We start from the raw sequence: 17,170 nt of genomic DNA on the forward strand, positions 1-17,170 counted from the left end.
ACAAAAAATTTGTCCATCTCAGCCTCAAATTCATCAACACTGAGGTTTGCACAACTCTCTGGACTTGACAATTCCTAAGGTTCATAATCCTCTGAATTGGCAACAAAGAACTGAAAGTAGTCACTGTTGCAAGTGGTAGTGGATGGGGCAATGTCAGAAGGTATGACAAAATGTTTTGTTTAAGCGTTGGATTTTAAAGGTCATCTTGTGAGGAATTTGGGGAGAAATTTGAGAGTTTAGATGGAAGGTATGCTTTTCTGTGATGGAGAAAGGAAAGGATATTGCAATAAATCTGGCATGAGGAACAGTCAGAGACAGCAAGAACTGCAGATGCTGGAGTCAGAGATAACACAGCCTGGAGCTGGATGAACACAGCAGGCCAGGCAGCATCAGAGGAGCAGGAAAGCTGACGTTTCAGGTCAGGACCCTTCTCCAGAAATTTCAACTTTCCTGCTGCCTGGCCTGCTGTGTTCCTCCCGCTCTGCACTATGTTATTTTATAATAGGAATGTGTTTGGAGTGGAATGAGTTTAAGCTTGCAAGAGGTGACTAATCAGAGGTTTGAAGCCAATTATAGGTTTAGACAAAAGGATAAAATTTTACATATGAAGTTGGGGAATTGGAAATGCTGTTCTCTATGTCTGACCCAGTCCAGCAAAGGCATAATTCTGTTTGCCTATTTCCTCTCAGGCGTGAAGCATAAAACATTGCTCACAGCAGAAGACTGCTATGAGTTGGGCAAAGTAGCCTACACGGATACAGATTACTACCACACAGAGCTGTGGATGGAGCAGGCACTGAAACAGCTAGATGCGGGCGAGGTTTCCAACATAAACAAAATCACCGTACTGGACTACCTGAGCTATGCGGTATATCAGCAAGGTGATCTGGACAAGGCGTTGGAGCTCACAAAGAGGCTGCTGACACTAGGTAAGGATGCTTTGTGAAAGGTTCGTTTCGCAAGTGATTGTAAAGATACAGTTCAGTAAAGACACAAAGGATCAAAGGCCAATTTCAAAGGGAAATTTAAAGTGAATCCCAATTATTATATGGGGAAAGCTGTATTTGTACTCTTAGAAGCAATTTATAAGCATAAAATATCTTATGAGAAAAGGGTCAGTTTCGTATTTGTACCTTTTACATTGTCAACAGATATCTGATTAGTCATAATTAGTCATAGTATTAATCATAATTCTAAATTCTAATTCAAAAATTTAACAAACTAGTATACCAGGGTATTCAATATGCTAGAAAGATCAAGGTTATCACTCTTTATGCTAAGTCTCTTCAACCTCACAGGTAAATAATGCTCTTGTAGCCAGTACATTTCAAACAAAAATCCAGACATCTCATTCATCGAGAATTAAAATTGTTGAAGTAAGAGCCAAATAGGATCAGATACCTAAATATTAGCTTAGAAAACCTCTTTGAGAAGAGTAGAAGTCCATTAGCGTATGTAACTTTCTGCAGTATCTTTAACTAACTTGTTTTCTTGATGGATCATTTTTTTCTTACAAATTAATGGTGTTGTCTATTTTTTTTTAATTCATTCACAGGTTGAGGGCTTTGCTAACTGGGCCAGCATTTATTGCCCATCCCTAATTGCCCAGAGGGCAGTTAAGACATTGCTGTGGGTCTGGAGTCACATGTAGACCAGACAAAGTAAGGTAGACAGACAGGAGGCTGGAAGAACACAGCAAGCTAGGCAGCGTCTGAAGGAAAGGAGCAGTCAACGTTTCGGGTATTACCCTTCTTCAGGACTGGATGTGGGGGTAGCGGGAAGCTGCAGATAAAGAGAGGGGGGCAGAGAGGTAGCGGAATGGTGGTGATAGGTGGACACCAGTAGTGAGTACATCCTGGTTAGTTGATGGGAGGGATGAATCCAGTTGGTAGCTGGAAGGGAGGGTGAGAAGGTGGAATGGAAGTGGGGGAGGTGGGAAGATTATTTGAAATTAGAGAACTCAATATTGAGTCCTCCCAGCTGTAGGATACCCAGGTGGAAGATAAGGTGTTGTTCTTCAAATTTGCGTTCAGAATTGCTGCGACACTAGAGGAGACAGAGGACAGACGTATCATGGGGGAGGGAGGACAGTGGAGTGGAGTTGAAACGTGCAGTGACTGTGCTGTTACGGGCCAGGCGAAGATGCTCAGCGAAACCATTGTTTGGCCTCTTCGATGTAGAGAAGACACATCAGGAGCAGAGGATGCACTGGACTAGGTTGGAGGAGATGCAGATGAAGCTCTGTCTCACCCGGAAGGACTGTTTAGGGGCCTGGATGGAGGAGGTGTGTGGGCAGGTGTTGGCAGTTTCCTTCCCTAATGGGCGTTAGTGAATCAGATAGATTTTTCTGACAATGGTTTTGTGGTTATCTAGATTTTTATTGAATTCAAATTCCATGATCTGCTGTGATTCGAACCTTAATCCCCATAACATTACCAGGGCCTCTGGATTATCAGTCCAGCAATAATACATCCAGGCCATCGCCTCCCCTAAGCACCAGTGTACAGCTACAAAAAAGCATCTCGCACATACTAAGCAATCTACCTAGATGACTCATCTATTTTTTAAAGTGGCGACTGCATGAGACAGCTAATGTGTATTTTGTTGATCCAAAGGGCAGGCTGTGTCCAACAGTTTTTAAATTTCAGTGCTATTACTGCTCGGGCGAGGGAATATTGAAAAATACCAAGACGGTGGAACTTAGAGACTGGATCATTCATTATTCCAAGTTGCATTTAATTTGAAGTGTGGTTAGAAGGTAAGAATTTTGTGAAAGACCTTATACTGACCTCTGTTGTAGATCCTGAGCACCAGCGAGCAAATGGAAATCTGAAGTATTTTGAATATATGATGGCTGACCAGAAAAAGGAAAAGTCAAACATAGCTCAGAAGACAGAAGGAAATAAATCAGGACATGTTTCACAGACTAAGAGAGAGCGTATCAAAGATTACCTACCAGAGAGACAGAAATATGAAATGCTGTGCCGAGGTGAAGGCATCAAACTGGTAGGTGAATTATTTGAATAAAATGGATTCCTGAATGATGAGGATTTGCTACATAAGTACCTGTGTTTTGCTCCCATATCACTGCAGTATGTGATGTGCACAAGATGAATAAATGAGAAGGTGACAGATTCTTCTTTTGATTTTCACCACTGAGGAAATCAAATGGATAAAGGAGTAAAGACACCTTTTTAACTTGTGGCTTAGCAATGGCCGTCTCATCTGAGTCCAGAGGGTCATATGTTCAAGCTCCATCCCAAAGACTTGAGCACACAATTTCAGATGACACATTAAAACTGAAGTCACATCGACACACCCCAAGTTGAGAACGAATGCTCTCACAGCACTGATGTCTTGGCTAATTTTTATCCCTCAACCAACACTACTGAATGATCTGGTTATTTCTTCCCCTGTTCTTTCTAAGCTTTGTACAAATTGCAGTGTTTCCTGCATTAAAACAGTGAAGATTTCACAAATACCTCATTGGCTGTAAAGCACTTAAATTTGTGAGGCACCCTGAAGCAATGTGAGATGCTCTATGGATATTTTTCATCACCCTATTCAAATGCATTATGACACACCCTTGGAGCAAATGCAACTTGAACCAGACCACTGTGCCCCAGAGATTTTAGATTTGATTTTTCTAATTTACCTGTTCAAGTATGTTATTGCACACCTCTTGGAGCAAGTGGGACTTGAACCCAGGCCTACTGGCCGAGAGGGAGGGACATTACCACTGTGCCACAAGAGACATAAAGATGCTATATAAATGAAACTTTTAAATGCAAATCACGTATACTGAAAAACTTTCAACACTTGTCACTTGACAAGTTATAAGCCAAGAGAATTGACCACGCATCTCATTACTGATTTGATGTTCAATGATGCGTGTGTATTTTTTTTGTGTATATTGATAGCCAGATTGGGCTCAGCTGTGTTACTGCCTACAATTGAACAGGCTCTTGGCTTGCGGATTAGACAGTTGAAGAATGGTTGTTTGGCCAAAATATCTGCAGATTTCTGGGCAAAGTAGACCACCGTTTACAATGGGGGGGATAGAAGAGCAAATTGGGGTAACAAAACTGATGAAAAATGTTGAGCTTCACTGCAGGGTTTGGACTGAGTCAGTGGCACCAGGCTTTCACTACCGTAACACTAACTGTGTGAATTATTGGCTTTGCTGTTTATTTATCCAGAGAGTTTGTCTAGTTATATCAACAGTATGTATGGCATTGGTTCTCCTCAGTTGGATAATGAAACAATGAAATGGTATCCGGAAAGTTTTGAATTTGATGTAAAACTTGCATGAACTGGTTCTTCATCTGGTGTCTATTTACTGCAACTGGCTATGGAAACAAAATGCTTCTGCATTTCTCTACATAATGGCCTTTGTACTGCAAATTTAAATCAAGATGTCAAGCACTTTGAAATCTTTCAATAAATGTTATATGGCACTATGTAAATGCCTGTCTTCATTTCTATTTCTGTGCAGACTCCTCGAAGACAGAAAAGGCTCTTTTGCCGTTATTCAGATGCAAACAGAAATCCTGTGTACATTCTGAAACCTGTGAAGCAGCAAGATGAATGGGACAAACCGCGAATTATTCGTTACATTGATATAATTTCTAATGAGGAAATTGAGCGAGTGAAAGAACTGGCAAAGCCACGGGTAAGATGTCATGTCATTCTGAGATGTCTTTTGTGTGTTTGCTCACTATCTATATGTTGCAGAGTGGCATTTAGAAGCTGTTGTTCAATGTAACCTATTGCATGGTATTTTTCAAACCCTTTTGGAAGGTCATATATCTTTTGTATGCTTGCCACATGCAGATCAAATTGAGCCTTTCCACTTCTGAAAGATAATGTTAAGGCTGTTGTGAACTGACCTTATGGGTGCATAGTCTAAGAGTGTCATTGGTTCAAAACATGATGCAGACTATTGACCTGCATGCCTTGGACAGTGATGCATGTTGTTCAGGCAAACCCAAGATGGGGGAGCATTCTGTAAGCCCTCCTTATTGTAAGATGATAGTTTGTGCCATGGGGCCTCCTCTGTATTAAGCATCACCTAGTGTTGGCTCAGGAACCCCAATCTGGAGGACTGCAGGATCTGTACAAGTCAGCAGTGGAATGCATGTTTCTGAACTCTGTCAGTATCTGTACACCACTTTCAGTCAGGATACTGACTGAGGAAAATGTACTTATCACAAAATCACACAATCTTCATTTTGAAAACTGAAGCTCTTCATCCTTTACTCTTTAATGAGGTGTTTGATTTTATAGTAATTATTGCAGAATGAATTGCAGTTGTATGGGGTGTAGCAGTTCTATTACTGCTCTGATAATCCATGTCTGGATTAGTGATCTGAATACATGAGTTCAAATCAAATCATGGCATCTGGGGATTTTAAATTCAGCTAGTTAAATGTTGAATAAAAGGCTGGTATAAGTAATGATAACTGTGAAACAACATGAATTATTCGTAAAAACCCATCTGCTCTGCTCATGTTCTTCAAGGAATGAAGTTTGCTGTCCTAAACCATGTGTGACTCCAGACCCAAGTGATTCTTAATTGCCTAACAAGCCACTCATTTGGCTTCAAGAAGGCATAGTCAGTGCCTACACCCTGCCCATTAATTTTTTAAAGTGGGTTTTACTGACTGTCAATCAGTGAACATCAGTGATTGAATTTAGACTATCTTCTTGAACGTTTGAGCCAAGAGGCAGGGAAATTTCTTGAACTTGTTTTAATTATCAAAAGATATTGAAATATGTTCGCAAAATATATTTGATCTATATTAGTATTTATTAATTTACTGACCAACTATAAAATCATACTTACTTTTGTAATTAATTACCATAATAAATTACATCATATGGACTATCGCAATTCGAGAAGCCAACTCATCACCACTTTTTCAAGGGCAATTAGGCATGGACAAAATCTCCATGAGCTCATTTAAAAAAATCAATTGGCCCATGCTTATTTGAATTGACTAAATCATAGCCAATCCCTGCTCATATTTTCTGAGGAGCACAAGCATTGTAATTGTCAGTGAAACAGGCTCCAAATGGGCTTTCCAAGAACTTACAGTTTTACAAAGGTATGATTGTTACTGCTGCCACTCATTGTGTATACATAACGCAGAGTCATAGAGCTGCACAGCATGGAAACAGACCTTTCGGTGCAACTCGTCCATGCCAACCAGCTATCCTAAATTTATCAAGTCCCATTCGCCAGCATTTGGCACAAAGCCCTCTAACCGCTCCCTATTCATGTACCCATCCAGATGCCTTTTAAATATTGTAATTTTACCCACCTCCACCATTTCCTCTGGCAGCTAATTCCATCCATGCACCACCCTCTGCATGAATAAGTTGTCCCTTAGGTCCCTTTTAAATCTTTCCCCTCTCACCTTAAATTTATGCCCTCTAGTTTTGAACTCCCCTGCCCTGAAAAAAATGACTTTGTCTATTCACCCTACCTATGCCCCTCATGATTTTATAAACCTGTATACGGTCACCCCTCAACCTCTGATGCTTTAGGGAAAATAACCCCAGCCTATGCAGGCTCTCCTCGTAGCTTAAATCCTTCAATCCTGGCAACATCTTTGTAAATCTTTCCTGGAACTTTTCAAGTTTAATCGCATCTTTCCCATAGCAGGGAGATCAGAATTGAACACAGTATTCCAAAAGTGGCCAAACCAATGTCCTGAACAGCCGCAACATGACCTCCCCAACTCCTGTACTGAATGCACTGACCAATAAAGGCAAGCGTACCAAACTCCTCCTCCTCTGTTCTGTCTACCTGTGACTCCACTTCCAAGGAGCTATGATCTCGCATCCCAAGATCTCTCTGTGCGGCAACACTCCCCAGGGCCCTACAATTAAGTGTATTCATTGTGCCCTGATTTGTCTTACCAAAACACAACACCTCACATTCATCCAAATTAGACTCCATTTGCCACTCTGTGGCTCATAGCCCATCTGATCAAGATCCTGTTGTACTCCGAGATTGTGAAGAAATGACCTAAGGATGATCCTTCCAGTGTAATGGGCATTCTTTATCACTGGAAGAATTCTGATTGGTCCCACTCTGCGTCCAGTCAAGTGGTAATAATCTTTGTTTTTTCTGATTGGTTGGCTTCACAGCTGAGACGAGCCACCATTTCTAACCCAATAACTGGAGTGTTGGAGACAGCTCATTACAGAATAAGCAAAAGGTAAGCGAGAGCTGTGCTGGCTCCTCTTCACAGTGAAGCTGCTGCATCTTGTTCAAACTGTGCATGTTTGGAAACTGGCATCCACCGACGTGAAGCTGGGGAAAGAGTGACCACCAAGAGCCAGGCTGACTTGTCAACACGTCGATGAAATGCAAAACATGCGGTTAGAACTGATGGTTCTAATCTATGCAAGCAGCTTAAACAGATGCAACAATCCATTTTCCACCCTCGCCCATCTTCACCGTGTGCTCAAAGGAAGCCAAGCTTTAAAAATGAAAGGACATTAAATTGGAACTTGTCCCCAAATCTATCCTTACTCCTTCATTCTGCCTATATCCTGACCAATCGGAAGCCTCCAGAATTCCACTAAGGAGTGGTGATCTGGCTGTTCCAGGATTAAATTTGTCCTTTCTCTCCCTGTAGCTGAAGCGTGCCACAGTGCATGACCCTGTGACTGGCCAGTTGACTGTTGCAACTCACAGAGTTTCGAAAAGGTAAGGGGAAGTTATGAGGTACTCTTTAGACCTGGGATAGGCCTCCCATCACACACATTGACAGTGTGAACACCTTTGGCACCTCTCTGGTTTACTGGATATTTTGTCCAACTACTCAAAGTCCTTATGAGGTATTTGGTAACTGTATCCATGTCCAGAACAATGGTTTCTGAAACCGTATAAGATCATTAGGGATGACAGGTCAGTGTGCAAGAAACTAGTTGTTTGTTTAATGCGGTTTCAATAAAGTGGAATGGAAGCTGCATATATTAATAGGATCCTGAACTTTGTGGACAGAAAGGACGTGTACATGCGAGCAGCTGTTTCAGTTCAACAATAAAAGTAACAGCCATTCCACTTATTCATTTCTCATGGCAAACTCTGACAAATCAGAGTGAACTTGTCTGAGAGAAGATTTAAGCAAAACCTGGTTATTATCAGCATTAATGGGTGCAAACACTGCAGCAGTTCCTCTACCAATCAGAGTCACTTGCTAACCAGTCAGCACCCTCTTTCATGCAGTATAAATATTGGTTTTGCCCCTTGAATTTGTATTCTTGAGAAATGTCCTGATGGGTGCAAGTCAAAATGTGTCTTTCTTTCAGCAATTGGAAAACAGAAACGACTGCTCGTCCATGTGTTAAAATTGGGTTCTGTTTTATTCTTTATACAGAACAACAGTGAAAAATATAATGCGTTTGTGTAGTCAGATGTGTTAGCAATATTGATACAAATCATGCATTTCTGACCTCTCGTTGTGTTATTTGCTGTACCTTACTATTATTTGCCCTCTCCTTTTAATATCTGATCCTTTGCAATATTGTAGCAATCTGCAAATGTGTCTTCAGACATGTTTATGGATTTATAACAACCAACATGCAAATACGTTTATCAGAACATTGCTGTAACCCTGTTTCTCCAGCTATAATTTGTACTTTTTTAATCATTAGGTTCAGTTGTGCCCTATAATATGCACCACAACATCCTTGGATCTTCAGCACTGTATTACAATGAAGACAGAAAGTATTGTTTTGTCAAAATGTTTACATTTGTAGGATGTTAATTTTGAACATTTTATTTTACACCTCAGCCTTTATAATTACTAAAATGAATTTTTGTTTTGTTCATTGGAGACTGTTATAGCTGTTAACAGTCTCTGTAAAATGTTTATTTGCTAGGGACAGCGTGAATGCTACAAGAGTAAATGTAGTCTAACTTACTAGTTATTAGTGTGGTGTTTTAAGAGATTGGAGCTTTTCGAAAACTTTAGATTGGAGCTTTAGTGGCATTCAGTCCAAACTGAGTTTCTTTGTTTCTAAACATTCCTGCTAAGATCAGCTAAATATACATTTAAATGAAATTTCTATTGTTTAAGGTGCCTGGGATTTTTTTCCCTAGCGGGAAAAGAACATAAGAAATAGTAGCAGGAGTAGACCATACAGTCCTTCGAGTCTGCACTCCCATTCAGTAAGATCATGGCTCAGCTTTTGTATTGATTCGCATCCATTTCTATAACTTCTTGATTCCCTTAGTGTCTAAAAATCTTTCTTGGTATGTCCTGATTAAACTCTGACTGAGCATCCATAGCCACACTAGAGAATTCCAAAGACTCACAATACTTTGAAGAAATTTATCTTCTTTGGATCTGAAGAAGCTTAAGGCAAAGATTTGGGTCAATGACCAGTTGTTCTCTACAGCCCGTCTAGGAGAATAAGCGTCCACGCTGCTATTCCCTCAGATAGTTCTGTGTATTTACATGAAGGCTCGTTCTTTTAAATGCCAGAGGATGATTGCCCATTCTGCTTTATTGTTCCTCATATGAGAGCCTTCTCATCCCAGGCATGGATTACAAAAGGAAAGTAATATTTAAATGTATCTGAAACTTGTTTAGATCACATTCGGAGTGTTGTGTGACTTGCGAGACTCCACCTACCAAAAGCATGTTAAAGAACTGAAGTTAGTGCAGGAAAGATTTACATGCATTTTCCCAATATTGAGAGGATCAAACTATTCAGGAGAGGTTGAGTAGGCTGGGATTCTCCTTTCTCATGAAAAGGTAAGATAAAGAAGATACTTGTAAAATTCTTCAAAAACACGTGATGACTTTTTGAGATCCAGAACAGAGAAGCATAACTATGATGTCCCAGAAGAAATTCTGAAATATTTGAAAAGTGATCAGATTTCTTTCTAATATAAAAACAGAAAGTAATAGAGAAACTCAGTAGATCTGGCAGCATCTGTGGAAAGAGAAACAGAGTTAACATTTCGAGTCATATAACTCTTCTTCAGAACAGATTTTTGTCTGTCTGGGATTAAGTAGGCCACAGTCTACAAGCACAGCACCTCCAGCTCTTACTGTGTTTCCGTTCAGTAATGTATTCTGTTTTGATGGTATGGTTTCCTATTGGTTGACTGGCACTCTTTCAGGGTGAGTATAGTGGATCCCTCGCAGTGTGCCAGTCTTTGCAGGCAGTTGCCACACACACAAGCTAGTTTGAAAACTACTGTTTTAGGTGCAAAGTTTACCACAAATGTACTCCAGGTGAGAAAGAAATAGAAAGCATGCTATTCTTTGCTGCTTCATCCCTCACCAAATTCTGCCTAGGTAAGAGGACTAAGGAAATCTAACAAGTCTATGACTTCACCAGCTGAAATTAGCTACCTCCTGTCGCAGTTAATCATAAACTGGATCTGCCTTGGCAGTAGTTCAATGAAACCTGTGATGTATCAGAGTTAAATGATCAGTTTCCTTTCTCTTTTAAAGTTTTCTTCAAGTTTCTACACAATACAATACGATGAAATCTGGGTCAGACATGTGAAACCACAGCTTATAGCTGAAAGATGTGGAAAAGCTCCATGAATTCATTTTTATTACAATCCAGAGGGAATAGCATCAGCTGTAATTACAGGGTGCAGAGTCTGCTCAGGAAGAGTCTGGTCTAAAAATAACATTTATAACCAGAAAAACAAAATAACTTTATCGAGTGCACAATTAACTTAGGGCCATGTTCCTATCAATGATGTCAGCAATTTTGTTTGCCATTCTCTCTCTTCCTGGTGCTTTTGACTGGGCTTATAGTTCTGTGTATAACTGCAGTGGTTGCATCTTCTGTAATGTCAATCATTCATTTCTCACAATGTTTCCTTGTAATCTATTCTGAAGCCTAGATCCTCCTTCAAATATGTCAGCTGCATTTGCTGAAGAAAGAACAAGTTTGCCTTTCAGTGGCACCTTTCATCACGTTGGATGTGAAGCACTTTGGAATGCCCCAATGTGTTATTTTTGATGTGTATCCACCACTGCAGTATTGGCCACACAACAGATCAGATATGATTGGCACTAAACTGGACCTCATCAGTGCAATTTAAGACACAGGCAACAAAGTCGCATTCATCCATAGTAACACAGAACAAAGATAGGCCACTTTACTCCTCTGACCTGTTCACCATTCAGTGAGATTGTGGCTGATCTGTAGCATAAATCCATTTAGCCACATTTACACCATATCCACTAATGCATTTGGGTTAACAGAATTCAATCAATCACTCCACCTTGTGCTCAGTTAGCTGCATTGATATGTTGCCCTTCAGCACCTGAATTTTAAAATTCTTGTCCTCAGACTAGATTTCTGTGTGATTCCTACCTCCCTATCTCTGTAATCCCCTGCCCGCCTCTGAAATCGCTATTTTAATGCTGGCTTCTTGTGCATGCCCAATTGTAATCACACTGTGGGCTACCTAGGTTCAAAGCTTTTGTAATTAACTTTCTAAATCTCTTTTCCTTAATATCCCTTTCTTTTTGTAAGGATTTGTTTATAACCTATCAGCTTTGTCACCTGACTTCATATTGTCTTCTTTGCCTCGGAGTTGAATTTTATTTGATAACGCTTCTGTCAGCGTACTATACTAAAGCCACTATGTAAATGCAAGTTATGAGTGAACACAGTTTGGCTGACTGCTAATAGTAAACAAACCTGAATACAAAAGTCTGATTTATGTTAAGCAGTTTTTTTGTGCCCTTCAACTTGTTATTACTTTGGAGAAAAGTATTAATGATACCATTATTAAAATTGTCAAATGATAGTGTTCTCAAAAATTAGCAATAGGGAACAGATTAAGAGCTTCCTGGCTAGTTTAAAGGAACACACTTATAAACAGCAGGGACATTTAATATAGCCAGATGCTGTGTTATGCACATGTTGCCAAATATGTCTGTTCCACACATACACACAACTATTTTGAACAGGGCATACAGTCAAAAGGTAGGACTGGGCAGAAATATCTGCTTTTTTAATGTCCAGGCAAAATTTAGCACACATAAAATGGCATTTATAGGGACTTGATCAAACACTTTCCCCATAGTATTTTCCCAGGTTCTGATTATCCTTTCAAGTTAAATTTTGAAATTAAAATTTAGTTTAAAATGATGAGGAGAAGGGGAAATTAGATTAACCTGGCCACCTCCACTAGAAATTAAAGAGGAAAAGAACAAGGGGATCTTTGATCTGTGCTTTACGTGGAACGGATATATATCACCAAATTCAATACCCAAATATTTCCAATCAAAAGCACTGCATTCCACTTGATTAAAAAAAACAAAATTTGCTTAATTCAATCATGACAAGAAAATTGCTATGGTAACCATGCTGATCACTGATGGTTCAAAGCAATCCACAAAGGGAAAGCCAAGAGGAGGAAGGCGATGGCTTAGTGGTATTATTGCTGATCTGTTAATCCAGAGACCCAGGTAATGTTCTGGGAACCCGGGTTTGAATCCTGCCGCAGCAGATGGTGGAATTTGAATTTCATTTTAAAAAAACAATCTGAACTTAAGAGTCTAACGGTGACCACAAATCCACTGTTGATTGTTGGAAAAACCCATCTGGTTCAATAATGCCCTCTAGTTTTGTTTGGCCTATATGTGACTCCAGACCCACAGCAATGTGGTTGACACTTAACTGCTGTCTGGGCAATCAGGGATGGGCAATAAATGCTGCCTAGTCGGTGATGCCCTCATCCCATGAATAAATAAAGAAAAAAATCACAATGCTGGAAATATTGCTAGGTCAGCAGAATATAAGGTTGAGTATAGTGTACCCATACTCTTTAAAGCTGTGTAACGTTGTTGAACTGAGTTAACATTTCATGTCAATGCTTTCACCTCCCAGTATGAAACATTAAACATTCCTCCGTTGGCAGGTGCTGCCTGACGTGAGTATTATCTGTATTTTTTTTCCTGATTTCAGATTTCCAACTTCCACAGTATTAACTTTTTGTCTTTGATTTCTTGCTTACAGTAATAGGCTTGGAGAGTCAATCCATTCACTTTGGGGTGAGATGCTTAAGGGGCTAATAAAGATGTAAATTTGGATAAGTTCTTTAAATTGCTAGTAATTGTCAGATTTGAAATAGAAAATATGCAGGCAGTGGGTCTAGTTAGATTCCAGAAAGGATTTCTTGTCTCATAAGGTTCTTATGTTGATGGGGTTAGAGTCTGGATACTAGTTCTTTAAGGAAGTTCCTCACTCTCTTCTCAATGAGATGAATCTTAAATTGTATCAGTTAATAGATGAGCAGAATATTGAATTGCACTATACTGCAAATGACTGAATGTTAGTGAGCTCAGTGGTTTTTACTTGTGCTTCATTTTTATTTGGGAACGTAAACTTCCTTAGCCAAAAAAATGGATAAGATTTCTTTGTAAATCATCAGTGCATTAGTGACAGAAATGACACAAAATTCACCAGCAGCCACCAGGAGATTCAGAATAGATCCATCTGTCAAATTGTCAGATAATGCATAAAATATAGCAAACTGGTGGGATGTAGAAAATATCTTCTATCAAATACTTTCAAGAAGACCATCTCAATTCAGCATTCTGAGGAGGATCGTAAATTGCTCATGTTGCAGTCTGTTTGATGTTACCAAATTCCCTTCGATTAGATTGCTGCCTTGTAATTAAACTCAGTTATCCATCATCCAGGGAATTCTTGCGATGCAGTGGGTAATGTCCCTGCCTTTGAGCCTGAAGCTCTGGGTTCAACACTACACCAGGACCTGATAGCCAAGGAGCTAATAATATAGTTAAACAGGCTGAATCCTTCAAATTCACGTAAATCCTTCCAAAACGTGTCACTGACACATGGCAAAAATGGGAAAGGTTCCTGGTCAGTGATGTGATGACTGACCTGCTATCTCATATCATGTGGTGAAATGAAATTTGGAGCATCTGCCATCACTATTCAGAACTCCAGACAATGACCTGTGTAAAAATGCCACATTTAAGGCAGAGATGAGAAGGAATTTCTTATCTCAAAGGATAGTGAATCTATGAAATTCGTTACTGGAGGTGGCTGTTGAAGCTGTATCACTAAATATAATCAAGTCTGAAATTTGTAATCAATAAGGGAATCAAGGATTATAAGGAAAAACGAGGAAAATGGAATTGAGGATTATCAGATTTGCCACGATCTCATTGAATTGCAGAGCAGACTCTGGGCTGAATGACCTGTTTCTGCTCCTGTGTCTTATGGCCTTTTTAGCTCTACCTCCTTACAAAGCAAACCATTAACTGGCTGTAACACCAAAGAGCTGCTGAAGCTCGACCCTGGCCTTTTTTTTGATGGGTCACCAGTTCAACAGATGATTAGAGCCTTTGATTTTTGGTTACGACTGGTTTAAATACAAATTGTTTGATCTGTTTCAGCCTGTACTTTCACTTATGTGCTTACATGCAATTAAATCCGTTTGTGGAGGATTTATGGTCAGTTATTCACTTCCCTTCCAAAGATTATTTGAATATACCTTAAGGGTGGTGGATAGCTTAACACTATGAAAGGAGTTGTTATGTACAAGTTGTGGCCTATTCACAGCTATGTTACAGACAGGAAATGGTTTAGTTTGCAATGCATTGTGTAATTAGTACAGATGAATTTCGACAGAAGTCTATTTGACATTTTTGTACTCTGCTACATACAAGCAGCTTAGGCTCAGTGCGGGCATAATACTTTAAACAACTGTTAAATGTGGCTGGAATTGAAATGCATAACCTCCTTCCTAAAAGGCTGTCATTACAAAGGTAAGAGAAGTCTAGAGGGAACCTTCTATTGTCCAGTGTACTTCTGCATTACTAGCTGAAAAATACTAGACTCTACATCATTTTATTACCATTTAGGAATGTTGTATCCATATTTTTTTTTTTAACACTTTTGTGTCCCTAGAGCCCTGTGTGCCCTCATTGAGTAAATCCTACTCAAGCTCTAGAGTAAACAGCATGGGCAACCTGCATCTGAAGAAGGGACCCGACCCGAAACGTCAGCTTCCCTGCTCCTCTGATGCTGCCTCGCCTGCTGTGTTCATCCAGCTCCACACTGTGTTATCTCTGACTCCAACATCGGCAGTTTTTACTATCTCTGTGTCTATGTGTATGTGTCTCTGTCTATGCCTGTCTGTTTCTCTGTTTCTTTCTCTCTGTCTGTCTCTGTCTCGCTCTCTTTCTCTCCATGTAGCATCCTCATGTTGCTGAAGTCATCATTATGTGCATGGAGCATGGTGAGGAAGTCGGACCTAAGAACTATCACAAATCCTCAATGCTATTGATATTATCGTGCATTGAGCTACACAATGATCCCTAAACTACAACCTTGGGCTAGCCAGATGGAGAGACCTGACTAACACGAACCAGTGATGGAGTCACAGATTTTAGCTTCTGCTTTCTTGCAAATGTAAACTAAAGCAGTCAGTTCCTCAGTTCTGAGAGTGCTTGGATGGACAGTGATTTCCCTAAACATTCCTTCCGCTTCATCTGTTTTTTTAGAATTTGAATTTATATGATCAAAGGTACCTTAACCTGTGGGCATCTATTGTAAAAACGTGCTATATGCCTTTCCTCCTTTCACCCTTCCCTCTGGCTCTCCTGTTCATTTTGCTTGTTTCTTTCAACTTCCTAGCACACCACACAACTTTAAACTCATTTGTGCACCACAACTACCTTTGCCTTACAATATCAGTTATCTTCTTATCTACTTACAATGCTTGAAATTATGCAATACATCAGTTTACAAGGGGATCCTAGTGTTGTGAGTTTTTTTTCTATTCATTTGTGGGATGTGGGTATCACTGGTTGGCCAACATTTATTGCCCATCCCTAGTTGCCCTTCTTGAACTACTGCAGTCCACCTGTTGTGGGTTGACCCATAATGCAATTAAGGAGGGAATTCCAGGATTTTGACCCAGCGACAGTGAGGGACTGGCAAATATATTTCCAAATCAGGATGGTGAGTTGCTTGGAGAGGAACTTAAAAGGTGATGGTGTTGCCATGTATCTGCCGCCCTTGTCCTTCTAGTTGGAAGTGGTCATGGATTTGGAAGGTGCTGTCTGAGGATCTTTGGTGAATTCTTGCAGTGCATTTTGTAGATAGTACACACTGCTGCTACTGAGCGTCAGTGGTGGAGGGAATGGATGCTTGTGGATGTAGTGCCAATTAAGTGGGCTGCTTTGTCCTGGATGGTGTCTTGCGTATTGTTGGAGCCCAGCCCCACAAGTGGGGAGTATTGCATCAGACTCCTGACTTGTGCCTTGTAGATGGTGGACAGGGTTTGGGGAGTCAGGAGGTGAGTTACTCGCCACAGTATTCCTAGCCTCTGACCTCTCATGTACAGTCATTATGTTTATATGGTGAATCCACTTGAATTTCTGGTCAGTAATAACGCCCGGGATATTGATAGTGGGGAATTCAGTGATAGTAATGCCATTGAATGTCAAGTGGCAGTAGTTAGATTGTCTCTTATTGGTGATGGACATAGCCTGGAATTTGTGTGGCATGAATGTTACTTGCCACTTACCAGCCCAAGCTGACAAAGTCCAGATCTTGTTGCGTTTGAGCATGGACTGCTTCACTATTTGAGGAGTCATGACTGGTGCTGAACATTGTGCAATCATTGGTGAACATCGCCACTTCTGACCTTACGATGGAGGGAAGGGGTCATTGATGAAGCAGCTGAAAATGGTTGGGCTTAGGGCACTACCGTGAGGAGCTCCTGCAGAGATCTCCTGGAGCTGAGATGACTGGCTTCCAACAACCACTCCATCTTCCTATTGCCATTTATCAATAAGGCATTAGATCCATATGACGTGAGTCAAAAATAAAAATAGATTTAGGTTGAAGTTGACACACAGTCTAGTCTTTGTAGCTTGGGCAATCAGACTGATTAGCCTTGGGAACACAACTTGGACACGTTCGTACTATTTTTGTAATGGAGATGTTAAGATGCTTCATGAATTACTAATATCAATTAAAGTAGCAAATTCATTTTATAGAAACATAATTAGATTTGAGAAATTAATAGTGCAGTTCCTTGGCTATCTTTTATTAAATTATTCCAGTAAATCTTTATTTCATTTGTGCTATCGCCTGTCACATATATGAAATAAAGCAAAGTTTCAAAAAT

The 17,170-nt window shown here is 40.1% G+C and overlaps 1 protein-coding gene across 4 annotated transcripts in view; it reads left to right on the forward strand.

Moving 5' to 3' along the window:
- p4ha1b (prolyl 4-hydroxylase, alpha polypeptide I b) overlaps positions 1-17,170 on the forward strand; it is a 50,076-nt gene that overhangs the window by 8,968 nt on the left and 23,938 nt on the right. For all 4 annotated transcript variants that reach the window (XM_048616274.1, XM_048616275.1, XM_048616276.1 and 1 more), the window contains exons 5-8: positions 690-929; positions 2,801-3,006; positions 4,496-4,672; positions 7,156-7,226. In XM_048616274.1, the coding sequence (XP_048472231.1) occupies positions 690-929; positions 2,801-3,006; positions 4,496-4,672; positions 7,156-7,226 (694 nt within the window). The remainder of the gene's footprint in view (positions 1-689; positions 930-2,800; positions 3,007-4,495; positions 4,673-7,155; positions 7,227-17,170) is intronic.

This window comes from Rhincodon typus, chromosome 34 (assembly GCF_021869965.1).
Source record: "Rhincodon typus isolate 14 chromosome 34, sRhiTyp1.1, whole genome shotgun sequence".
NCBI classification, from domain to species: Eukaryota; Metazoa; Chordata; class Chondrichthyes; order Orectolobiformes; family Rhincodontidae; genus Rhincodon; species Rhincodon typus.